The sequence below is a fragment of the Somniosus microcephalus genome, chromosome 2 (genome assembly GCF_052327205.1).
Source record: "Somniosus microcephalus isolate GS21.2 chromosome 2, FLI_Smic_1.0, whole genome shotgun sequence".
NCBI classification, from domain to species: Eukaryota; Metazoa; Chordata; class Chondrichthyes; order Squaliformes; family Somniosidae; genus Somniosus; species Somniosus microcephalus.
In genome coordinates, this window is record NC_140988.1 from 267,563,945 (window position 1) to 267,590,859 (window position 26,915).

The 26,915-nt window shown below is 40.9% G+C and overlaps 1 protein-coding gene across 1 annotated transcript in view; it reads right to left on the reverse strand.

Moving 5' to 3' along the window:
- The window catches only part of LOC147123373 (vasculin-like), a 138,268-nt gene that overhangs the window by 87,146 nt on the left and 24,207 nt on the right, over positions 1-26,915 (reverse strand). Inside the window, exons 4-6 of the mRNA XM_085971776.1 lie at positions 16,971-17,094; positions 13,033-13,253; positions 2,577-2,640 (exon numbers count right to left, since the gene is read on the reverse strand). Coding sequence (XP_085827902.1) covers positions 2,577-2,640; positions 13,033-13,253; positions 16,971-17,094 — 409 coding nt within the window. The remainder of the gene's footprint in view (positions 1-2,576; positions 2,641-13,032; positions 13,254-16,970; positions 17,095-26,915) is intronic.

The following is a 26,915-nucleotide window of genomic DNA, read 5'->3' on the forward strand; positions in this document are numbered from 1 at the left end:
TTCAGCTAGTCCCTTTCCCTGTAGCCCTGCAATTTTTTTCCCCTTCAGGTGCTTATCCAATTCCCTTTTGGAAGCCACTATTGAAACTACCTCCACCACCCTTTCAGGCAGTGCATTCCAGATTATAACCACTCACTGCATAAAAAAGTTTTTCCCCTCGTCACCTTTGGATCTTCTGCTAATCACCATAAATCTGTGATCAAAAGATATTGCAATAACTCGAGGAGACCTAAGTAAATTAGTTGTGTGTGCTTTGACTAAAAGAAATAAGGAATAGCTGAAAAGCTGTCAGTTAAATAAATGGAAAGAGTGAGAGTACTGAAATGAATTTTCACTCTAATTCATGTACTCCAATACATTACTGAACCCAGATACAAATATACAATTAGTCAACTAACAAATGTTTGCATTTGGATTTTCTTTAATTGTAAATAAAGAGAACATTTGTAATCTAAATAAAGACATTGTGCACAAAAATATATAATGGCCCAGAAATTCGGGTCTCCACGGGTGAGTACGCACGGAGTATTCACCCGTAAGCCCAATGGAAGTGCCGGTTTCCTGCATGCACGGGAAACCGGCACTTCCGTTCCCCTGAAAGAAGGGGTTCAGAGGTCGAACGCGTGCGCAGGAGGATGCGCGCATCGAATTTACGTTTTTTTTTTGCAGGTTTTCCCAGGAGGGCAAGTCTCCAGAAGTTAGACATGTAAAAAGCAGTCGCAAGGCCTGCTTTTCACGAGGTAAGTGGTGAATTAATTAAAATTAAAACATTTTTTCCACAGGTTTATTATTTTTAAATACTTTAAAAGTTTATTTTTAGCCCCGTTAGAAAATGTAATTAATTTTCTCAAAAATTTAAATTGTTTATAATAGTTATTTCATGTAATTTATAGTTTATTTAAAAAATGATTTGAAGATTTAGTGATGTTTTGGGGCTTATTGTATTTATAAGTTTGACAGGTCTTCCTGTCAAACTTATGAATGAAGCATTCCCAGGTACCATTGGCTCTCCATAGCCCACGTGATCCAGGGGACTATCGAACTAACTGCGCCCCTGGGATTCGCAAGCACTGTGCGCCGGCAGTTGGAGGAGGCCCAGGATCGGAATCCCACGCGGGCCCACAGTTCAACGGCCAGCGCGCTAGGTACGTGCAGGTCAGGGGCTTGCACCCGTGGGAAGCCCCCAACCCGAATTTCTGGGCCATTATCTGTTACTGTCTCCAGATTAAAAGAAAATCAGCAATACAGCAACTATTAAAAGCCAGTTAACTGAGTATTCAGTGCTGTTTTAAGAATTTCATAAAATGTGAATGGTTAATAAAAATTACATAATACAGTATAGGTATTACTATTAAAATTTGTTTGTGGTTTTTGACTTGTGTGTTTTACTCATGAAACCACTGTTACCTGGTCAGTTGGAAACATTTTTTCTTTTAGATGCAGGATACTAATTATTGCAATGCCATAAAAAAAAATTTTTGCTGAGGTCAGGAACAAGAAACCTTGTGAAATAGCCCATATGACCTAACTGAAATTATTCAGTGCTGACAGAACTCGGATCTACCCATTTCTTTCTTGTTTGAAAGGTGCAAAGAGTAATCAAAAGCAGTTTATATTGGTATTGTTATACTGACATCAGCTCCATTCTAACCCCCGCTGTCCCTTGATTTCAGCAAAAGATGGAAACTTGATTAAGATACATTGGAGATTTGAAGCAATGGAGAAGTCGGACACCCTTTCATGAACCCTACCAGCTGAACATTATACATTCAAGAAGATATGAAGAAAGGGGAATAATGGGGGTAATTTTTAAAAACCTCATCACCATTTGTTGAATATCAGCATCCCTCTATTCACTCCATACAGCTGCTAAATATGATTTTAACACATTAGAAAATAGAACAGTAGCAAATAATCACATTAATGTTACAATAGGAAACAAATTCACATTGTTAATTAAAAACAAATTCAGGAAACCCAATTTATTTATTATATGATTTACTGGAAGCAGCTAACTATACAAGGAAGTAGTTAATATTCTAGATATAATGTCGTACCATAAACACTAAATTCCAGATTGTCAGCTTCTGTAGTTTTTACTCAGGAATGAAAAAATTATATTCATTTCCCATAAAACAATGCAAGATTGAGTGGGGCCTGGTTTTAACATCCCTCTTCCTTGGAAGTCCAAACTGCAGCCTTGGTACCACCTGCAGCCAGAGCCAACATTATGGCTATTAAAGCTCTGGCAACTCAGGCCTATTGGCACTTACATTTCACAGTAGATGGATTTTTCTATTTGAATTTTATGGGTCTGTTTTTAGTGCTATTGCCTCACTGATAATAAATCAGAACACCAAGATCTGATGAGGTCAAGTAAGGTCAGTAACTTGAAATATCTGAAAATTAATGGATTTAAACTGTGCGCATCCCCAAGGCTTCTTGGTGTGCATTTATACAGCTCAAAAGACTTGGACATCCTTGTTCAATACCAATGTTAGCTGTGCATTTATAGTTACTCTTTTTGCACTGGTTATATATTACAGGCAATAACTAAGAATTTGTCAGTAACTCACCCCATACTCCTGCAATGGATTTGTTCTTGCCAAGTTCTTTTTTAGACTCAGGATTAAGTGATGGCTAGAAGGAAAAGTAACATGTATAAACTTTAAGAATTAAGAACCTGCTTGCAAACATTTTCATTTTTTTTCTAATTACAACCTCTATCACAAAAAAAATAACTTATTTTATTACTAGAAACTTGAGTACTCATAACCACTTAAAAGAAAACTAAGCCTCACCACATAGATACAATGCTCTTTGATAAGACTGCAGTCTGGACAAAGTAACTTTTTCCTCTTACAAATGTCAATAATGCGACTCTTTTGCTGGCCTATCAGAAGTGGGCAAGGCATGAGGGTGGTCAGGGACAGGGAGGTAAAGGCAGTTACTCTCACTCAAGCTAGTTCCTCCCCTTTCCCACAAAACCCAGACGTAAAGGCAAAAATCTCTTCCCGGGAACCCAATATAAATATTGGGGGAAACTAGAATCTGAATTTGACGCTAATTTGGGATTCAAACAATCTAGCTGAAGAACTATTTAGACCTCTTATTTAATCCTCTTCCTCCATAGGTATCTTGCATCACTGCCGAGGTAGAGCGCAGACAGGAAGTTCCGTGACCTCTATTAATGTTACGCATCGCAAAAGCCACCCGAGGTAACTTGCCTTTTAATTTCTCCCTAGGATAAATTACAAGTCATAGTCATGCTGCTAATTGAATGCTGGGCTTCACTTGGCAGCATGACTGCTAATTTACCCTCAGGAAAGCAATCACAAAACCAAAGATTTATTATTGTCACAAGGCTCTCAAACATTAACTTAGTGAACCAATCCCCCTCAAGTTACAACAAATTTATGGAAACTTCCACTAATTTTCTATCTGAAGTAAGTTGCTAATTGTTCAACAGTTATCACAGGTACTGGTTTTCAGAAGAGACTCATTATTCATACTTCATTCAACAGTCTATTAATCATTTGATGTTTAAAAGAGTTGCAGGTGACCTCCCCCCCCCCCCCTATAAAATTCACTACTGTATAAGTGAAAGAAAGAGATTTCTGAATTAGTGTGTATATTCAATTATTCAACTGATTTTCAATTTTTCATGTTGGTCTCATCATTATCAGTTGAGAAAAATGTGTGCATGGTACCAGGAGAAGTGACTGGAAGGATCTTCGGAGCTCCAAAGCATGAGGCAGTTTATTTTATTTACATCAGTAGATATAGTCATTAACCCTAGGTGCTTCAAGAATCCACTTCATTCAAATAGGTTGATTTAGCGGTCTCCTAGTGTAAAGTTTAATCTCTAAATTAAAACCCTGATGTATTCAGCATTCAATGATTGAAACAAAAATCAGAAACTCCAAAAGGATGTTAATCAGAATTCCTTTCAATGGTTAGAATTTAAATGATGTCAACAGTGAAACTCTCACTTTAAAAATTATAGAAATGCCAAATTGGGTTCGAGTACACTGTTAATTTCTTTGAAGCCAAATGTATAGCTCACAACTGATTTTTAATATCAGGCAGCCAGCTAACTTACTCATAGCAATATATAAGCCACACTACAGGTTCATATTTCTTCAAAACTTACATTAAGATATAACTTATGAACCAGGTTGTACATTAGTGACGTGGAATATCTACGGTGATGGTACCCCAACAATGTGACCTTATCCTCCAATGATAAAAATAATAATTGAACAAATCATTTTAGAACATCTGATGCCATAATACAAGGAGATAGGACAGTAAAAGGTAGAACTATTTAATTCCTGTGTAGCAATCATTAATACTTCATGATGTGGAGCCAAATAGATCAAACCTGGTTACAGATTGACCTTTAATAAAAGATTAAAAACAGGGTCAACCAGTTGCATTTCTTCAGCAGTTTTCAATAGAAACTTTTTTTGGATAAATTTCCGACATTACTGTATGCTAGAATTTCAATATACTAGCAGATCTGTTGTGACATTGTTCATAGCAAGTCAGAGCACACACAAAAGCGTGACAGCAGGAAGTGTGATGCTCCCAGGAATGCATGCTATAGGCAAGACATTTAATATAGTATCAGCTGATCTACCATGGAGTTGTTTATGACTCAGGTTATGCTGTTTTATAATAATGGGGCATTTTTGCAATGTAGATCATAACACTCGGGCCACTGATTTACAGTGAATGAATAAGTCCAATTCCACCCTGTGATTTTACTTCTGCTTTGACACTTGAATTCCACGATTGTCCATCATTCTGTAAAAACCGTTAATGAATGAATGAACGATTACATACATTGTATTTAACTTTTATCCTTTACCATTTTTGAAGTTGAGAATACAGAGCAAGATGGTATGCAAGATGTACCAGCTGGAGGCAGATATCTAGGACCTGAATGTCATTGGGATCTGTGGCAGTTCTCCAGCAGGCAAAGCATGGAGAGGGTGGGAAATGGGTCAGTAGTCTGCCATTTTTCTCCATCATTCTCTCACATGAATAGACACACACCTTCTCTGTTTCTTGAAGTCAAATATAATCTATACCTGAAATTTGTCCTTCAGCTTTTCTTCATATAATTTTGAAAAGCAAAGAAGCAGAAGCTACCGAGGCAAAGAGAGCAGACAGGCAGTTAGTTCTCAGGCCTCTGTCAATGTTGTGCTGAAGAAAAATATTTCAGCTGTTTGGCTGAATCAACACTTGGAGACTGAGCACACTGCAGATTAAAAATTTTGGGTCTGCACTTGATATTCTCCTCTGTAATTAGATCCTGCGTCCCTTGCAACCAGTTTACATTTACAGGACCACAACAGTGACAACACTTTACAAAGTATTGCGCTGGCTGTAAAGCGCTTTGGGATGTCCTAAGGTCCTGAAAGGCGCTATATAAATGCAAGTCTTTCTTTCTTTTATTCAACGTCGAGCCATACAATATTGTGGCCTGGGGGGTCAGGACAATGAAAATCCCTTGTCATGTGAACTGGATATGGTAATTTCACACTTGTCTATACATTAGTTTCTCCCGTCTTCTGGATGGGAGACTGATGGGACAAAGCCAATGCTCAGACTGCACAATCTGCATTCAGCTAACAGAGTCACAGCCTTATATTTTACAGGCCAAAATCGCCATGTTAACTTACTCCAAAAATGTCCTTCTTTTCTAATTAGAATACATCGCAATGAGCATAGCGGCAAATCAGAAAAGCAATTCAATACTGTCAAAGAAACCAATTTATGCAAAAGGGGCTTAATTCTTCCTTTCTTCTGAAATAATTTAGTGAATAACTGTACAAAGTTGATTCCCCTTAAAATATACAATTGATCGCTTCATTATTTAACATCGTAATGTACTATCACATACTTTGAGCACAAGCATACCTACCGTCCAACATTGGAAAAAGTATAAAAATGTAAAAAGGGTCAACCGTTCCCATCCTTTAGGACCTCAACAAAATATCACTGCATTTTTGTTGCATCTAATATTGAAACCTCTATTATATCAATAAGAATGTGACTTCCAGAGCATCAAGCAATGAAGAAAAAGGAGATTGCTAATAATTTTTTTTATAAAAAATTTTCACATCTGTAGGGTGGTTTAGGATTTCCTGCTTCAGACGGCATTGTTTTACATATATCCAAAATTATGACCTTAATCTCGAATATAGAAACATTTCAGATATCAACAAAATTAGGATTTAAAAAACTCTGCCTCGGATAGAATATAGCATGAATGTATCTTTCCATCACCCAAGTTTTTAAAATTATTGGAAACATCACACACTGAGGCTAGAACAGTGAAAAAATGTTCCATTTAAGAGCATGAAAATTAATGCAGCTGTGCCTACATGGCATTAAGTACATATGGTTCATGCGATGCTGTGCTTAACAGCTTGCAACCTTAAAGTGGAAATCAAGACGAAGGGTGCACATGACAAGAGGTTTTATTTGTACTTGTGTCTTGCTTATTTTGTAAAATGCATTTAAAACTCAAACATTTAAGTACAAAATAACAACTTGCATTTATATAGCACCTTTAACATAGGAAACTGTCCCAAGGCCCTTCACAGGAGTGTAAATCAGACAAAAATTGAAACTGAGCCAAAGGAGGAGTATTAGGATGGGTGACTAAAAATTTGACCAAATAGTTAGGTTTTAAGGAATGTCTTAAAGGAGGAAAGAGGGGTTTAGGGATGGGATTCCAGAGCTTATGACATAGACGGCTGAAGGCATGGTGAACGGGGTGGGGGGTGGGGGGGGGTGAAGGAAGTAGGGGACGCACAAGAGGTCAGAGTTAGAGGAACGCAAGGTTCTCGGAGGGTTCTAAGGCTGGAGGTGGTTACAGGGCTAGGGAGAGATGAAGCCATGGAGGAATTTGACTACGATAAGAATTTTAAAATCAAGGTACTGGTGGACCAGGAGCCAATGTAGGTCAAAGAGCACAAGGATGATTTGTGAGCAGTACTTGGAGCAGATTAGGATACAGACAGCAGACTGTTGGGCGAGCTCAAGTTTTTGGAGGGTGGAAGATGGGAGGCCAGCCAGGAGAGCATTGAAAGAGTCAAAAATAATAGAAAATGCTGGAAACACTCAGCAGGTCCGGCAGCATCCGTGATGAGAGAAAAACAGACTTAACGTTTCAGGTCGATGACCCTTCGTCACAACTGGAAAAAGTTAGAGATGTAACAGTTTAAGTGCGTGCAGGGAAAGGGAGGAGGGGAGGGAAGAACAAAAGGGAAGGCCTGTGATAGGATGGAAGGCAGGAGAGATTAAAAGACAAAAGGGATGATGGTACAAGGCAAAAGGAGATAGTAATGGGACAAGTTAAGAAACAAAAGATGACTCTAGATGAGGTGTAAATTGGCAAAGGCAGAATCATCACCAGCTCATCATAGAATCATAGAAATTTGCAGCAAAGAAAGAGGGCATTCGGTCCATCTTGCCCGTGCCGGCTGACAGAGCTATCCAACCTAATCCCACTTTCCAGCACTTGATCCGTAGCCCTGTAGGTTACGGCACTTCAAGTACATATCCAAGTACTTTTTAAATGCGATGAGGGTTTCTGCCTCTACCACCGTTTCAGGCAGCAAGTTCCTGACCCTCACCACCCTCTGGGTGCCATGAGAGAGAGAAAAAAAAAAAAAAAAAAAAAATAGGGGCCGAGGTTATGGTCTGAAATTGTTGAACTCGATGTCGAGTCCAGAAGGCTGTAAAGTGCCTAATCAGAAGATGAGGTGCTGTTCCTCGAGCTTACATTGAGCTTCGTTAGAACAGTGCAAGAGGCCGAGGATGGAGAGATCAGAGCGAGAGTGGAGCAGAGAATTAAAGTGACAGGCAACCAGAAGCTCAGGGTCACGCTTGCCGGCTGAACGGAGGTGTCCCGCAAAGCAGTCACCCAATCTGCATTTGGTCTCCCTAAGGTAGAGGAGACCACATCGTGAGCAGCGAACACAGTATATTAAATTGCAGTTAAATCGCCGTTTCACCTGGAAGGGGTGTTTGGGGCCCTGGACAGTGGGAAGGGAGGAGGTAAAAGGGCAGGTGTTGCATCCGAAACAGTCAAGTCTGCAGGTAACAAAAGCATGGACGAGGATGCCAGCAGCAGATAAGCTGAAGCGAGGACAGGGAGATTGGGGGCGGGGAAGACGGGCGACGTTATGGAGGTGAAAGTAGGCAGTTTGAGAATAATATATGGGGTCGGTATCTCAGCTCAGGGTCAAATAGGATGCGAGGCTGTGATCAGTCCAGTTCAGCCTGAAACAGTGGCTAGAGGGGAGGATGAAATTGATGGCGAGGGAGCAGAATTTGTGGCCTGAGCCGAAGACAAAAAGGTATTGGGCTTCCCAATGTTTAATTGGAGGAAATTGCAGCTCATCCAAGACTGGATACTGGACGAACAGTCTGACAACAAAGACAGTGGAGGGGTCAAGAGAGGTGGTGCTGAGGTAGAGCTGGGTGTTGTCAGTGTACATGTGGAACCTGACATGTTTTCTGATGATATCGCCGAGGGGTACCATGTAAATGAGAAATAGAAGGGGAGGACCCAAGGATAGATCCTTTGGGGTGGGGGGGCGAGAATCCAGAGGTAACTGTGTGGGAGCAGTAAGAGACTGGATAGGCAAGAGTGGAAGCAGCTGGACAATGTAGGAGAGGCATTGGAGGAGGATGGTGTGGTCAACCATAGGAAAGGTCGAGAAGGATGAAGAGAGATGGTGCACCATGGTCAGTCACAGAGGATGTCATTTTATAACTTGGCATAGGGCTATTTCAGTGCCGAAGCAGGGGCAGAAACCTGCTTAGAGGTTCAAACATGGAAATACCGGAAAACAGACTACAATAACCCTTTTCCTATTCCTTGTGGTGGTCCACACAGATAAATGGCATAGTAAGAAATCATATAGGGCCTTAAAAGTCATATAAGCAAGGATTGTCTCAAAACGCCAATAAAAGGTGCAAAGCAACACTCTCTGGTATATTTCCAATGTTTAGTAAAAGAGGAAAGTTCACCAAGAAAATTCAAGGTTGTAATTAAGTGGCTGGCAATCTGGGGTGAAAATAGTGTCAAGTTCATAAGTAATTGTGAATATTTTCAGGACAGTAGGACTGGTACAAGATAGGCTACACCTAAACAAAGCAGGAACAAGGGGACTTGCAAGGAACAGAGAGGCAGCTATTAAGAATCATTTAAATAAAAATACATGGTTGGGGGGGGGTACAAAGCAAGAGCAGGCAGGAAACAGAAACCCAACTGACATTGAACAGTATCTTTACATAGATGAAAATAGTAAAGTTTGTAATCAATGTCAAAACAACAGGAAATAACGTACTTGACCTCATCCTCACCAATCTACCTGTCGCAGATACGTCTGTCAATGACTGCATTGGTAGGAGTGACTGCTGCACAGTCCTCATGGAGATCAAGCCCTGCCTTCACAGAGGACTCTCCATCATGTTCTGTGGCATTAACACAGTGAGGCACAATGAGCATTCCCATCCTCAACGATGGCAGACTCCAGCACGAGTGCAAAAGACAAGGGCGAAGCATTTACAACCATCTTCAGCCAGAAGTGTCGAGTGCATGATCCTTCTTGACTTCCTCCTGGAGGTCACCACCATCACGGGTGCCAGTCTTCAGCCAATTCAATTCACTCCACAGGACATCAAGAAATGGCTAAGTGCACTGGACACAGCAAAGGCAAGGTGTCCCTACAATAAACATCCCAGCTGTACTGAAGACCTGTGCTCCAGAACCACTCGCACACCGATCCCAGCTGTTTCAATATAACTACAACACCAGCATCAACCGGACAACGCGGAAAATTGCTCAGCTATGTCCAGGCAACAAAAAGCAGGATAAATCTAAATCTGCAAATTACCCATCAGTCTACACCCAATCAGCAAAGTGATGGAAGGAGTCAGCAACAGTGCAATCAAGCGGCACTTACTCACCATAACCCGCTCACTGATGCCCAGTTTAAATACCACCAGGACCACTTGGCTCCAGGCCTCATTACAGCCTTGATCCAAACATGGATATAAGAACTGAATTCCAATGGTGAGTTGAGAGCAACTGCCCTTGATATCAAAGCAGCATGCAACAGAATGTGGCATCAAGAAGCCCAAGTAAAACTGAAGTCAATGGGGAATCAGGATAACTCTCCACTGGGTGGAGTCATAACTGGCACAAAGGAAGATTGTTGTGATTGTTGGAGGTCAATCATCTCACCCCCAGGACATCACTGCAGGTGTTTCTCAGGACATCAACCTAGGCCCAAGTATCTTCAGCTGCATCATAAAGTTAGAAGACGGGCTGTTCAGTGATGACTGCAATATTCAGCTCCATTTGTAATTCTTCAAAAAATGAAGAGTCAATGCCTGCATGCAACAAGACCTGGACAATATCCAGGCTTGGGCTGATAAGTGCCAAGTATAATATTTGCCACACAAAAGTGCCAGGCAATGACCATCTCCAACAAGAGAGAGTCTAACCATGTCCCCTTGGCATTACGATCTCAGACACCCACCATCAAAATCCTGGGAGTCACATTTACCAAAAACGCAGCTGAGCCAGCCAAATAAATACCATGGCTACTAAAGCAAGTCAGAAGGTGGGCATGCTATGGCAAGTGGCTCATCTCCTGACTCCCCAAAACCTCTTCACCACCTACGAGGCACAAGTCAGGAATGTGATGGGAATACTTTCCACTTGCCTGGATGGGTGTAGCTACAACACTTAAGTACGACACCATCCAGGTCAAAGCAGTCCGCTTGATCAGCACTTCATCCACTAGCCTAAATATCCACCCCCGCCACCATCAGTATACCGTGGATAATGTGTACGATCTACAGCATCTCACTTAGGCTTCTTCGGCAGCAACACGCAAACCCACAATCCAGATGGACAAGGGCAGCAGGTGCATGGAAACATCACCTTCAAGTGCCCCTCCGAGTCACACACCATCTTGTCTTGAACATACATCAACATTCCTTCATCGTAGCTGGGGCAAAATGCTGGCACTCCCTACCTAACAGCATTGCGAGAGCACCATCACCATACGGACTGCAGCACTTCAAGGCGGCGGCCCACTGTCACCTTCAAGGGCAACTAGGCCTTGCCACTGATGCCCATGTCCGGAGCATTAATTAAAATACAAGCGGCGCTTTTCAGTGCTAACATGCAACATAAAATTGCCCCTTGAAATGTCGACATGCTTTTATTGCTAATACGCTATCACAAAGCCTCGGATTAGAAAGAGTTGGGTGCTGTTATAGGGAGGGTCTCAAGGTTATGTCATTATTAAGTCAAAATATAAATTAACTCTTACAACATCCTAATGCAATGGGTCAGAAAGCAGTTATGCACTACATTTACTAGCACAGATCGTTTGAGCATTCCCAATTCATAGTAGGTTGTATAAAATGCCACTTTAGCATGGTATTCCTATTTGTACCTACATTCCTCATCTTATCATACAATAAAATGCTCTTTTTTGTGCTGACCTGGTGGTCTATAGCAAATACCGAGAGTTACCTTTGCTCCCTTTGAACTATTTAAATCCAGCCAGGTAAACTCAGTGGGAGGCTATCCTGCACAAATTAATCTACTTTCCTTACTTCAGGTGTCCCAGATTGAAAAAGATACCCCACTTCCTTCCCTGTCTAATCTGTCATTCACTAAACCCTTGTATCTTGTGTTTGTCTCCATCATTAGGAGTTGGCCATGTTTGGGAATTATGATGCAACAGCAATAAATCACAAAAGCTTTAAGTTCAATCATCTAATGAATTGTTCCAGTATATATGCATCTTAGCAGGTTAAGCCTATTCAAAACATTTATTTTCTTATTTGATTTTTCTACTATTGATGGAATGGATTGGGGCAAGGGATGGGGAAAGAGCACCGGATCAACAGGATCTCATCAAGGCATGAAGCTCAAAAAAAAAGAGGGGGTCCCTAGGTGTTCATGCTTCATTTGGACATCAGGCTATTCATCTTGCTGTAGATGCTGAAGTAGTAAGGATGATCTCATTGAGAATGAGAACTAATTCAACAACTTTGAATAATGTTCAAATGTTAAGAGGTTATTTACAAGGATTTAAATTATAATGGCTGCTTTGCTCAAATCTAAGTCTCGACAGTTCTCCGAGGGTCGCGAATCTTTGGAATTCTCTTCCCCAGAGAGCTGTGGAGGCTGGGTCACTGAATATATTTAAGGTGGAGATAGACAGATTTTTGAAAGGTAAGGGAGTCAAGGGTTATGGGGAGCAGGCAGGGAAGTGGAGTTGAGGCCAAGATCAGATCAGCCATGATCTTATTTAATGGTGAGCAGGCTCAAGGGGGCCAAATGACCTACTCCTGCTCCTACATCTCATGTTCTTATGACATTCTTTAACTTGTCTATCGCTGATCAGATTACATTATTTTGCTTTTAGGTTCCACCCCAAAAGACATTTGATTTCCATTATTGGATTGTATTGGATAATAGGGGCAATTTTCTAACTTTGTGCACCTGGCAAGGAGATGCACTACCAAGGGTGCTTATAGAACATTCAGGTGTCCAATCATTTAAAATAATGGCCAGAAAATGATGGGCAATGTGCACACAAGTTTCTGATATGTGCATTAATGGGAAAAGATCGCCACTAGGAGCATACAAATCAAAAAATTACCCCTATTAGCTTGCTCATCTATTGATGGAGGGAAAAACAATTGATGGAGAACCAAAAATTGCCTTTTTTTTTTAAAAAGGGGTAAACAAAATAAAGCAATTTAAATTCAAATTATAGAATTTATTGCATCATGTACTCATATTTTGTGAAATGGCTTCCAAATACATACCCAACATCTTAAATCAGATGATGACCTAATGCACAACTACAGACATAAATGTGTCAGATTATTTGCTGAATTTACAATTTAAATTAAAATAAAATAAAATGGTGTTAACATTCAACCTTAATCTAAGATTTTTTTAAATCAACCTACAAAATCCTCAGCCTCAAATTGCTTAGGTTTCTCCTTTTCTTCCTTTTTTCCATTTTCATCTTCCGTTAAGTTATTTTCATGCAATACTGGGGCTTTTCCTCCATGAAAAGTACCACTTCGAGGACGGGGATTTCCTCCATGGTAGCCACTTCGTGAAGTAACAGTTTCTGTGCCTCGTCCTTGTGACCGCCAACCATTCTTCTCTTTTCTTCCAAAGTTTCCTACAAACCAAACATACTTTATTACTGTTTGCAGATTGGGAATAAAAGTAATAAGAAAGCAATACATTAGTTTGACAATAACATTTCCTAAAAAGAAAATCCCACAATACAAGACCTTGTCTTCAATATCTTCTCAGAGGATGAGGATGCAACTTTTTAGATTAATTAAATAAATTTAAAGGTATTTTGTGCAAAACAAAGACAGCAGAATCAGATGGCATGATTACAAGCTTAAACCTTGAGCCAAACTGAAAGAAAATTGAGAGTGCAGTAAATAACGACTCAACCAATTGCTGATTCAACGGAGTGGGAGGACATAGGTTTAGGGTAGCAAACATGGCCAAATCAAGTCTGCTAAAAGTCCTGGATGACCAAGAAAGTGAGGTGCGCTATATGGGCCTTTATTGTTCCTACATTCCTATGTACTAACTTCAGAAATTGAGAATATTTTGAAACCACATCACAATAATAGTCCTTGTACATGAATCACAGAAAGTTAACATGCAGGTACAGCAATTGATCCAGTTACCTTTTGGAATACTTCGGTTGAGTCGTTATTTACTGCAGAGTCAACAGGGTTTCAGGAAAGGGAAATTGTGTTTGCCAAATCTATTATGGTTCTATAATCTATTTTTGATGATGTAGCTAGCAGGATAGAGAACGGCAAACCACTGGATATAGTGTATTTGGATTTTCAAAAGGCATTCAATAAGGTGCCATGCAAGAAGTTGTTACACAAGATTAGGGCTCAAGGAATTGAGGATAATATACTAACATGGATTGAGTTTTGGTTAACAGACAGAAAAGAGAGTAGGAATAACCAGGTCATTTTCGGGTTGGCAGATTGTAACTAGTGGGGTGCTGCAAGGATCAGTGCTTGCTATTTACAGTCTATATCAATGACTTAGATGAGGGGACAGAGTGTAATATATCCAGATTTGCTGGCAATACAAAACTAGGTGTGAAAGTAAGCTGCGAGGAGGCTGCAAAGGGATATGGATACACAGGTTAACTGAGTGGGCAAGTTGGCAGATGGAGTATAATGTGGGGAAATATGATAGCACCTTTGGTAGGAAGACTAGAAAAGTGGAATATTTTTCAAAGGTGAGAGAGGAGTAAATGTAGAAGTATCTGGGGGTCCTTGTACATGAATCACAGAAAATGAACATGTAGGTACAGCAAGCAAATAGGAAAGTAAATGGTAGGTTGGCCTTTATTGCAAGGAGGTTGGAGCAAGGAAGTCTTGCTGCAATTATATAGGGCTTTGGTAAGACTACACTGAGTACTGTGTACAGTTTTGGTCACCTTACCCAAGGAAGGATATAAATCTGACCAAAGGCAGATCAATATCCTTCCTAGGGTGCCGCAAGGATCAGTGCCCGAGCCTCAGCTATTTACAATCTATATCAATGACTTAGATGAGCGAACCGAGTGTAATGTATCCAAGTTTGCCACGGTACAAAGCTAGGTGGGAAAGTGAGCGGTGAGGAGGACACAGAGGATATACTTGCCTTAGAGGAGTGTGCAATGAAGGTTCACTAGATTGATTCCAGGGGTGAGGGGGGTTGTCTTATGAGGAAAGATAGAGTAGAATGGGCCTATATTCTCTGGAGTTTAGAAGAATGAGAGGTGATCTCATTGAAATGTATAAAATTCTAAGAGGGCTTGACAGGGTAGATGCCGAGAGGCTGTTTCCCCTAGTTGGAGAGTCAAGAATGAGGGGTCATAGTCTCAGGAGAAGGGGTTGGCCATTTAGGACTGAGATGAGGAGAAATTTCTTCACTCAATGTAGTGAATCTTTGGAATTCTCTACCCCGAAGAGGATGCTCAGCCGTTGAGTATATTCAAGACTGAGATCGATAGATTTTTGGGCACTAAGGGAATCAAGAGATATGGGGAAGGGGCGGGAAAGTGGATTTGATGTAGAAGTTCCACCATGATCTTATTGAATGGCGGAGCAGGCTCGAGGGGCCGAACGGCCTACTCCTGCTCCTATTTCTTAATCCAGTTTAGTACTTGCGGTTTCTAGCTGCACTGGAAACAAACCACAAAGGGATATATGGCACCAAAAAAACAATTCCACCTAATTAGCTTCACCCAATTTTAATATAGGAAATAAAATACATTGAAAATACCCATGGGATATGATTTACATCCTATGAGTGAGTTGAGCAATTAATTTACAGGTTTTGCAATGCATCACCACTTGTCCACACAAACCCAACCAAATGTTGTACAAACAGTGCCACACGCGATGACAAGGTCAGTCTGCTGGATGACCACATCCAACGTGTAGAGAGTAAACTTCATTACTACAGTGTTTAAATAAGAACATAAGAATTGGGAGCAGGAGTAGGCCATACAGCACCTCGAGCCTGCTCCCCCATTCAAGATCATGGCTGATCTTCGACCTCAGCTCAACTTTCCCACCCAATCCCTCAATTCCCCTAGAGTCCAAAAATCTATCTGTCTCAGCCTTGAATATACTCAATGACTGAGCATCCACAGCCCTTTGGGGCAGAGAATTCCAAAGATTCAGAACCCTGAAATTCCTCCTCATCTCAGTCTTAAAAGGCCAACCCTTTATCCTGAGACTATGACCCCTAGTTCTAGACTGCTAGGGGAAAACAATCTCTCAGCATCTATCCTGTCAATCCCTCTCAGCATCTTATATGTTTCAATGAGATCACCTCTCATTCTTCTAAACTCGAGAGAGTATAGGCCCAACCCCCAACCTACTCAATCTCTCCCCAAAGGACAACCCTCTCATCCCAGGAATCAATCTACTGAGCCTTCGTTGCACGGCCTCCAAGGCAAGTATATCCTTCCTTAAGACCAAAACTGTGCACAGTATTCCAGGTGTGGTCTCACCAAAGCCTTGTACAATTGTAGTAAGACTTCTTTACTCTTGTACTCCAACTCCCTTGCAATAAAGGCCAACGTTCCATTTGCCTTCCTAATTGCTTGCTGTACCTGCACGCTAACTCTGTGTTTCCTGTATGAGGACACCTAAATCTCTGAACACCAACATTTAATAGTTTCTCACCATTTTAAAAATATTCTGTTTTTCTATTCTTTCTACCAAAGTGAATAACCTCACATTTCTCCATATTGTACTCTATCTCCCCACTCACTTAACCTGTCTATATCACTTTGACCCGTTTATCCCTACTCTCTGATTTCTGTCCGTTAACCAATCCTCTATCCATGCTAATACATTACCCCAGCCCCATGAGCCCTTATCTTGCGCAAGAACCTTTTATGTGGTACCTTATTCTTTACTTGATATTGTATATTGTAATATATCAAGTAAAGAATAATAAAGACAATGGACTTCACAGCAAATTAATTTGATACCAAATAATGTCAAAAAGACACAGGTAAAATCGTATCCAGTAAGTTTTATCTCACAGGCTGGACAAGTCAGCCCAGATTTAAATACACTCACTTGTGACTTACTAAACGAGCTACATTTGGACAGTCCTATGCAGCCTGGACACTTTTAACCACATTACATGAAATAAATTACAAAGTGAACTGCATATTCAAAATGAGTGACTGAGATTTGAAACACTTTTACATTAAGGGATTAATTTCAATATTTAGCAAAGTTAAGTACTACTGTAATACACTATTTTACCCCCCCCCCCCCACATGCTACTTCTAAACATGCTTTTAATTTTCTCACCACACTTATTAGTTGATGAATTAACACACCTCCGCCAGAACGTGCCCCAGCAGACTCCAAGCTATCGGAAGAGTTGTGCCGCCTGCGATTCACATCATAACGATTCTCTGGTCGAACAAAAGTTTCAGGATTCTTTTCAACATTAAGTGACTGCTACATAAAAAAAGAACAAATACCAACAAATGAAATTGAAAGCAAATATTAGCAATTTTAGTACAAAAAAAATCTTTAAAACTTTCATATGACACCATATCATATCTTTCAAAGGACACGGAATATTTCACATACAATTAATTACTTTGAGGTGAGATGACATTATTTGGACAAACACAGTAGCCATTACAGGAAGGGCCCAGGCTCCATCCCCGGCCTGCGGTCTGTTAGTTCCTCACTCAGTGGGCTACTGAGCAATACAAGAAGGGCTCTTAACAGACTTGAGAAAGTCAAATAACTTCATGAACTGCAAGAATGAACCTTGAGTGGTTATGAATATAGGCATAACTTCCAAGATGAAATTACTGCTTAAACTGCATGCATGATAGTATTGTAAAGAATAACCTGTGATTTTTTTTCCCAGTTATAGATGACCAGATATACTTAGCTCACTAGAGGGCTGTACACAGAGAAAAAAAGCAATGACAGTGAGAATTGAAGGGATCATTTGATGCCATACCCTTTCAGTTCGAATGTCACCATCTCAACATTGCTAATTTCCTAAAAGGAGATTCAGAGGGAAACATACCGGTTATATGCTTATCAAAATGAGTACAGCATTTGGGACGGTGGGTCTCCACTCAAGAGCTTATATGTATATTAGACTACTGAACCATACAAGGGGCAGATGTAACCACAGAGTGGTGGTGTTGCATTCTAGCTTATAATTTATCTTGTTCCTGTGCAACATCCACACAGTCTACCAAAGTGACTTCTTTTGGTGAATGACATTCTGCTGTCTGACTCAGTCTAACAGGAAAAAAGTACAATGGCTTAGATAATGGATTGCATTTTCATACCCCCCAGGAATGGTCACACACGAGAGCGAGAACACATGCACGAGAAAGCAAGAGTGAGAAAACATGCGCGCGAGAAGAAACACGAGAGTAAGAGAAAACATCAGAGGCAGAGGGAAACAAGAGTTTTCAATTGGGTTTCAGTGTTTAAGATCTAACAAGTGCTAATTGCAACTTTAAACTATTAAAGCCACCGAAAGCTGATCCCATCTAGCTGCACCAAATAATGATGAAATATTACTCTCTCTGTTTATCATAAATGACATCAAATGCCCAGACAAAGCTGGGCAAAAAAGATACCAGATTCAAGTCCATGTTTCCCATAGTTCCAATATCCCCAGTGATAAAACAACCCAAAAATTCTTTAAGAATCAAGAGAAGGCATAAGACCCAATAAGTTCCTCCTGTTTCAACCACTTTCACCCCATCGACCCACAATCCATTTTACACCAGAAACTACACAAGTTGCCTCTTGAATTCATATATGTACGGTGTGCTTCAAAGATGTTCGGGGTAATGCATTTCATAAATCTATTATCTTACGTAAAAGATATCCCTCCAACTTCCCTGCTTACTCTATCAAATTATTTAGATATTGAAATCATTTACTGCAGTAAGTACTTTACCTAGACTAAGTTTGTTAATCATAATATTGAAAACATCAGTGAGATCACCTCAAAGTCTTTTTCTTAACCAAACATATACTTTTCTCAATAGTATTCAACAATAGCTTACATTTATATTGTCCTTAATATTTAAAAAGCACCCCAAGAGTCTACACGGAAGTGTAATCAGACAAAAAATTGACACCAAGTCAAAAAGGAGATAGTAGGAAGGCCGACTAACAACTTGGTCAATGAGGTGGGTTTAAGGAGGCTCATGGAAAGGGAGAGAGGGATTTCCAGAGCACAGGCCTAGATGTCTGCCAATACTGGGGTGAACGGAGTGTGGGTAGGGTTGCGAAAGGGTGGAAAGTTTCCAGTAAATTTCCAGAAATTTTCCATGGAAAGTTTAGCTTGGGGATTTTGCCCAAAACAGCACATGCTAGCATAATAGTTTTTTTTTGTATTTCTTTCATTTTTTCCCCCCCACAGGTCCTGTCTTAAAATTACTAACAGATGGAATCTTAATTATTAAGGAATTTCTTAATCAATATATGTTTATCTTCTTACTGTTTTAATAATTACAAGTTTTGTGTGTGACTGTGAACAAATGTGTCCCGATTGGTTGGATGCGCGATTAGCTCCCTCTATTGGTGATGTAGCATCGTGCGTGCACAGGTCATGCTTCCATCACATGGAGCATCAGGAAAAATGTACTCACCTTGTTGCAATCGTGCTGATCGACCGCAGTTCGACACAGACGAATGCCCTTTATTTCTCTGCATAGAACAATGCCACGTTTACCGTTGGATATGTGGAAGCATTTTACCCCAGGCATTAAAGATGGAAAGACTGTGTACATGTGCAAATACTGTACAAAGCCATATGTAAAGAATGCCACAAAGATGCAGCAGCATTTATCCAAATGCAACAACTTCACTCAAAACTCACAGCAGTCAGCCCAGAGTTCCTCTACTTCCATTCAAAAGGATGATGGTTCACATTCAGCATCAGGCTCCTTATCATCAGCAACTCCTGGCCCACTTGGAAGGTTCTTTGATACAATGGATAACCATAGCCAGAAGAATGCAGATGAGCTCGAGCTGTATATGCGACAGGCTCACAATGTGTACTGGAAGAGATTTTTCAATGTTATTCGCCCTGCATACTGTCCTCCCACCAGACATGCTTTGTCTACTTATTTGCTGGAGGCTGAGTATAACAGAATCCAAGGAAAGCTCAAAGAAACTATAGGGATGGCGGACTGTGTTGCAGTTATCTCAGATGGGTGGTCAAATGTACGAGGGGAGGGCATCATAAACTACATCATCTCCACTCCTCTCCCAGTGTTCTTCAAGAGCACAGACACAAAGGACAACAGACACACAGGCACATACATTGCTGATGAGCTGAAAGCGGTCATCAACAATCTTGGATCACAAAAGGTCTTTGCAGTAGTTACTGACAATGCTGCGAATATGAAGGCTGCTTGGGCTCAAGTGGAGGAGGTCTACCCTCATTACGTTTATTGGGTGCGCAGCTCATGGGCTCAACCTGCTCCTCAAGGACATCATGAGTTTGAGAACCATGGAAACACTATACAAGAGAGCCAAGCAAGTTGTTAAGTATGTCAGGGGAAAACAAGTAGTTGCAGCAACCTACAACTCCAAGCAAACGACAAAGAACAAGAACACCACACTGAAGCTGCCCAGCAACACTAGATGGGGTGGCATTGTCATTATGTACAACAGCCTTCTGGAGGGTAAGGAATCGCTGCAAGAAATGGCAATATCCCAGTCTGGGGATATGGAAACCACCATCAAGAAAATACTGCTGGATGATGTGTTTTGGGAGAGAGTGGTTAGCAGCCTTAAACTACTCTCACCAGTAGCATCTGCAATTGCTCAGATTGAAGGAGATGACGCTGTCTTGTCAGATGTTCTCAGGCTTTTTGCTGATTTAAAAGAACAAATCAGCATTGCCCTACCCACATCCCTGCTGCTCAAAGCAGAGAAGGCAATTGTTCAATTCATACAGACGTGTCAAGAATTTTGTGTCAAGCCGATTCATGCTGCAGCATACATGCTGGACCCAAAGCATGTTGGGAGACCAATACTTTCTGGAGAACAGATCAACAGCGCTTACAGTGTGATTTCTACCCTCTCACGCCACCTCAATCTGGACGTGGGCAAAGTTCTGGGAAGTCTGTCAAAGTTCTCTACCAAGCAAGGTCTTTGGAATGGGGATGGGATATGGGAATCATGCAAGCATATCAGTGCACATACCTGGTGGAAGGGACTTTGTGCATCTGAGGCCCTGTCACCCATTGCATCGGTGATGCTCTAAATCCCACCTTCATCAGCGACCTCTGAACGAAACTGGTCACTTTTTGGGAATACGCATACAAAGATGCGCAACAGGCTGACTAACAAGAGAGTGGAGAAACTGGTGGCTATCCGGGCGAACCTACAACTTATTGAGCCAGATACAGAAGTGTCCACCACACAGCTAGACAGTGACACAGAGGAGGAAATGGACACATCAGAGCCAGAGTCAGAGAATCAGGAGGAGCAATGATGAGTAGAAGACTCAAAGGGACGAAATAAGGACAAATTACAGGCTAAATAAGTTGACGCTCTTTATTTTATTTTAGATGGGTCTTTTTTGTGGGGGTTCAATAAAGTTCAAAATTATGACCTAAATAAAGTTTTGAAAGCCTGTTTTTATTTGTATGGAACAGTATGTCAATTTTGATGACAAAGATAATATAAGGGTCAGAGACAAAAACCATCAGTGTGCAAAAAAAACTCAAAATTCCCATGGAAAGTTTCCTCTTGTAAAAATTCCTGGAATTTTGCAACCCTAAGTGTGGGATACACAAAAGCGGCCAGAGTGAGAGAAACGGAGAGTTCTCGGAGGGTCACAGGGCTGGAGAAGGTCACAGAGAAAGCCAGGCCATGAAGGAATTTGAATACAAGGAGGAATATTTTAAAATCAGTGTTGGGGGACAGGCAGCAAATGTAGGTCAGCGGTACTTGGATATGATACAGGAGTTTTTATTGAGCTGAAGTTTATGGAGGGTGGAGGATAGGAGGCCAGCCACGTAAGCATTGCAATAGTTCAGTCTTAGCGATGACAAAATCTATGGATGAGGGTTGCAGCAGCAGATGGGCAGAGACAGGTGAGGTTATGGAGGTGAAGTAGGTGGTCTCCGTGACAGAGAGGATATGGCTTCAGAGACTTGGCTCGGGGTTGTGAACAGTCAGTTTCAATCTGAGACAGTGGCCAGGGAGGGGGATGGAGTCGGTGCTTTAAGTGTAGAGTTTGTGGCAGGGGCCAAACACAATGGCTTCGGTCTTTCCAATGTTTAAGTGGAAGAAATTGCAGCTCTGCAGGATTGGATGGCGGACAACACAGGCAGAAGAAGGGTCATGGTGAGGTGGGTTTGGGTGACGTCACCATACACATGGATCCTGACTCCATACCTTCGGATGATGTCGCCAAGGGGCAGGAGGTGGTGATAGATTCTTGGAGTACTTCAGAGGCAAAGGTGTGGGGGGGGGGGGTGGGAAGAGAAGCCATTGCTGGAGATGCTCTGCATATGATTGTATAAGGAAGAGTGGAGCTAAGTGAGGGCAGTCCCACTGAGCAACGGAGGAGGAAGGATGAAGATGGTGTGGCTGACAGCGTCAAAGGCCGAGGTCAAGAAAAACAATGAAGGATCGCGCACCATGGTCACAGTGACAGAGGATGTCATTTGTGATTTAGATTAAGGTTGTTTGAGTGCTGAGGCAGGGGCAGAAACCTAACTGGAGAGATTCAAACCTGGAGTTGCAGGAAAGTGAAGCACAGATTTGGGAGGCAAGAACATGTTCAAGGACTTGAGATCAAAGGAAGGTTGGAGATGAGGTGGTAGATTGCAAGGACAGAGGGGCCTAGGGTGGGTTTTGTGAGGAGGGGATATTGACACTATTTTGAAGGTACAGGGACAATGCCTCAGGGGAGAGAACTATTTTAAATGTCAGCTGTCAAGTCTGACATATTTTGGCTTTATATAGTTGAGAGATCCAGAGGGGGAAAATGTTTAGCACAAAAGGAAGAAACCATGTTCCTTGGAGGCAGCAATAAAGGAGACATAGGAGTTCCATTTGAGACCAAGAATGTCAATAGACGAAGCAGCATTAAGGGATTATGGGTAGAATAAAAAATAATAGATGGCAGCTATTGGTTTGACAGTTAGCTGGTGCCTTACCTGTGGGCTGGTGGTAAGTCAATTAGTTGATTAAGTAGGTGGTACAGTTAGCTGCTTTTTGATTTGTATTTCTTTTAGCAGTTGAGCATTTGTGCAGGTTAAAAATATAAACTTAAATTTACTAATCTGGGCTGGTTTGAACTGGTAATAGTAAAGTCACCCATTATTACAGCTGTTATTCCTGCATATTTCTCTTAATTTCAAAGAAGATGCTTGTGGTTTTCAGAGGCTAGCCATCACAGTCCCCGGACATAATTGCAGAAGCTCCTAAGAGAAGGATCCTTGTCCCAACCATTTTCAGCTATTTCATCATTGATCTTCTAAAGTCAGGAGTGGGGCCATGCACTGACTATTCTACAGTATTGAGTTGCATTCATAACTCCTCTGATAATAAAGCAGCCTATGCCTACAGCTTGACTTGGATAACATCAAGGCTTGGGCTGACAAGTGACAGGTAACATTCACAGAGTGCCAAGCAGTGGCCATCTGAACAAGAGAAAGCCATCGACCCTTGACCTTTAACAGAGAGTCCCCCCACTATCAACACAATCATTTTTTTCTACAGCAGGAGGAGGATATTCACAGGGACAAGCATCAGTCCCAATTCACATCACTGAGTCAGGAGTCACAGCAATTGTGACAATAAGGCTTATAAGAGTACCACTTTAAACTCATTACTGCAGACTTAACTTTGGTGTTGGAAGAGAATTCATATTCACATTTCTGACTGGAGTTTGACAAAAGTTTCAGGTGCTTCAGTCACCTATTATGAAAGCTGGCTCGTGACACTCACACACCATGAAAGGTTGCATGACAAAATATGCAAATGTTAGCGATGATAACAGTAATTTCTTTATTTTCACTTTGGCCAGCAAATTGTCATTATTTGAGAAGTACTTTACAGAGGCTGCAAAAGCAGACCAAGCCAATTGTGGATCTGCCAGGAGATGGGGTTGTTGTTCAAAAAATGTCAGCCAGGCTCTTGACAGCACTCACTGACTGAACAATAGCTCTGTGCCCAGGTGAGAAATATATTCAGCAGCTTTTGGTTCATTCAGTAGTTCCTCCTGTTCTACTATACAGCAGCCCAAATGGAGGCAAGCGGACAAGGCACCAGGAGGGTTTCAAACTCACATATAAACTTTGTATGACAGATGCTAATCCAGCCTTAGTATTACGAGGAGTGTTAGGAAAGCAATACAGCTCTTTTTAGTTTTGAAACTGGAAATTAAGAATATTAGGTTTTAGGTTAATTAAATCTACTGTTCTAATTTCTTGCTACTGTTTATTATTACCTTTTAATAAACTTGATTCATAGATTACAGCCCAAGCCACAAGGTTGGACAGTGATTATTCTTGTTATCTGAAGATGAGGAGGATATATGAGAGGGAGCTTGTGTCATTTCTAAAGAGCAAATTATAGTAGCATGGGTGCTCTGCTTAATCTTGGGCAATGCTAAATTACCGGATATTGTAGTACACAAAGTCACACTTCGATTTGTTGGGAGGGCTTGCTTACAGAAATTATCCTTTGTACCGAGTAGGAGGGAAATATCTAACAGCCTGAAAATCATAAGAGATGTTCAAGTGTTACTTGGCAATCAATTCCAAACTTGAAACTTTTCTTCCAAACCTAAACTTTGGAAGTGAACCCTCTATCATACCAATGAAATTTACAATTTCCCACACGAGCTATTTTTACAGTTCTTGTGGGCGAGACTGCCACTATAGGATTTGAAACACATCTGCATAAAATTCCTCTTTTTGCTTTAACAAAACCCATTTAAAATAAATGTGGAAGAATTTCATGAAAACACATTAACCAATGTACCAGGTGGGCAGAGGAAACGCTTCAAGGACACCCTCAAAGCCTTCTTGAAAAAGTGCAACATCCCCACTGACACCTGGGAATCCCTGGCCCAAGACAGCACAAAGTGGAGGAGAAGCATCCGGGAAGGCGCCTAACAGAGTCTCTTCGCCGGGAGCAAGTGGAAGCCAAGCGCAAGCAGCGCACGCCAACCCAAGCACTCCACCCACCGTCTGCCCCAACTGTGACAGAGACTGTAGGTCCCGCATTGGACTCATCAGTCACCCGAGAACTAATTTTTAATGTGGAAGCAAGTCATCCTCGGTTCCATGGGAATGCCCAAGAACAACCACCAAACTGTGGGCAGCTTTCACCAATGGTCTTACAGCTTTTAGGAATGGAATTGAGATTGCATGGATTAATTTTCTGCAGAGATGGATATGCTGATCCAGAGTATGTTGGATTTGAAGTGAAGTGCTATGCCAACCAGGTATGTATATGTATAAAATGTTAAAATATATAGCAATTAGTTATATATATAAAAATATAGCAAATTAACTAACTGAGTAAGCACCTTTGCATCACCATGACCAAGTTAACACCACCTAAAAATTAGAGCACATACCAAGAGTAGCTTTTGATTTTTTTGACAGACAAAATGGTGAATCTACTTAGCAATTCACACATCTCATTCAATATTTTACTAAAAGTTTTAGACAATTCAACATCCTCCTTTTGATATCTAATCTGTGTTATTTACCCATGTACTATCCGCACATACAAGTAATATCTTTCAATGGAAGATACTCCATCAGAGGACAAAAGAGAAACCCAAAGCATGTAGATATGCACAGCAAACTAAACCCAAAGACACCTTAAAGCATTCACAATACCACTTCTGCAGGTAAAGAAGTTCAAACAGTACACAACTACAAATTCGATCAAACTGATAGCAACTATGTCTTTGTTCAACAAGGAACAATATACCAATTAGCACCAATCTCTGCAACAGGACCATGGGTAAATGAAGAAAAATATTTTATACTTGGGTTAATCCAGCAACAAAAACTGGATAATACCACCACAGACATACATGGAACTATTTTTCAGCCTGGTGACTGCAAATGGCAATACAATTTGTGTGGACTGAAACTTCATTATTCTACAAATCAAATAAATGGAAGTTCATTCTAGATGAACTTACAATCTGACGTGCTATTCCAAATAGTGTGACCACTGTGACCTTTCAAACTATCAGCATCTACAAATGTGAAGAAAATCAGTCACATTCAGCTTAGACATACATACTTAGACAAATAGCAACATTTTAAATGAAGCTCCAGATCATGACAAATAGTCCACAAAAAATATTCTTCTTACCAGCATATTAGGCAAATATATGTGGATTTTTGAAGATGTACGATGGTGAAGAAGGGAGGCTGAATATTACAACACCCACATCTTACTGTTTGTGTTATGTAATCAATGAAAAGCCGCATGTCAAGCCTCCTACTCTATTTAGTGAGAAAAATACTGAAGTAATACTATTACAATAGAGATCAGTCAGGGGTACAGTAGCATAGTGGTAATGCTATTGGATTAGTAATCCAGAGGCCTGGGCTAATGATCCAGAGACACGAGTTCAAATCCCACCACAGGGGAATTTAAATTCAGTTAATTAAATAAATCTAGTATCTGCTAAATAAAGCATGAAACTATCAGATTGTCATAAAAACCCATCTGGTTCATTAATGTTCTTTAGGGAAGGAAATCTGCCGTCTTACTAGGTCTGGCCTATATGTGACTCCAGACCCACAAGCCACTCAGTTGTATAAGGAGGCTCACCACCACCTTCTCAAGGGCAATTTGGGACGGGCAATAAATGCTGGCCTTGCCAGCGACTCCCACATCCGTGGATGAATAACAAAAAAAAGATATTTTGCTAGCTTCAAACAGATTAGCAGGTATATCATTTCAAATGGCAAGTTAGCAGTCTCAATGCAGTATAATAAATGGCCCAAAAAGAGAGCAAATTTTATCAGTTATATAGGGAGTAGATTATTTGTTAGATTTGCGCCCAGATTTCAGCACAATCGGCCGAACCAGTGCAAAAGATTGGGGAATTTTAAATATGAGAGAGTTATGCCCAAAAGCACTTACGCGCATGTTTTCTCCAATCTTTTATGCTGGTTCAAGATTCAATTCACCAGCATCAGGCCCCACCCACAAAACTGGCCACACCCCCCAGGTCAAAATTGTGAGATTCCGCTGGTTCAGGAAGGTTCAAAATTGTTCTCATTTTC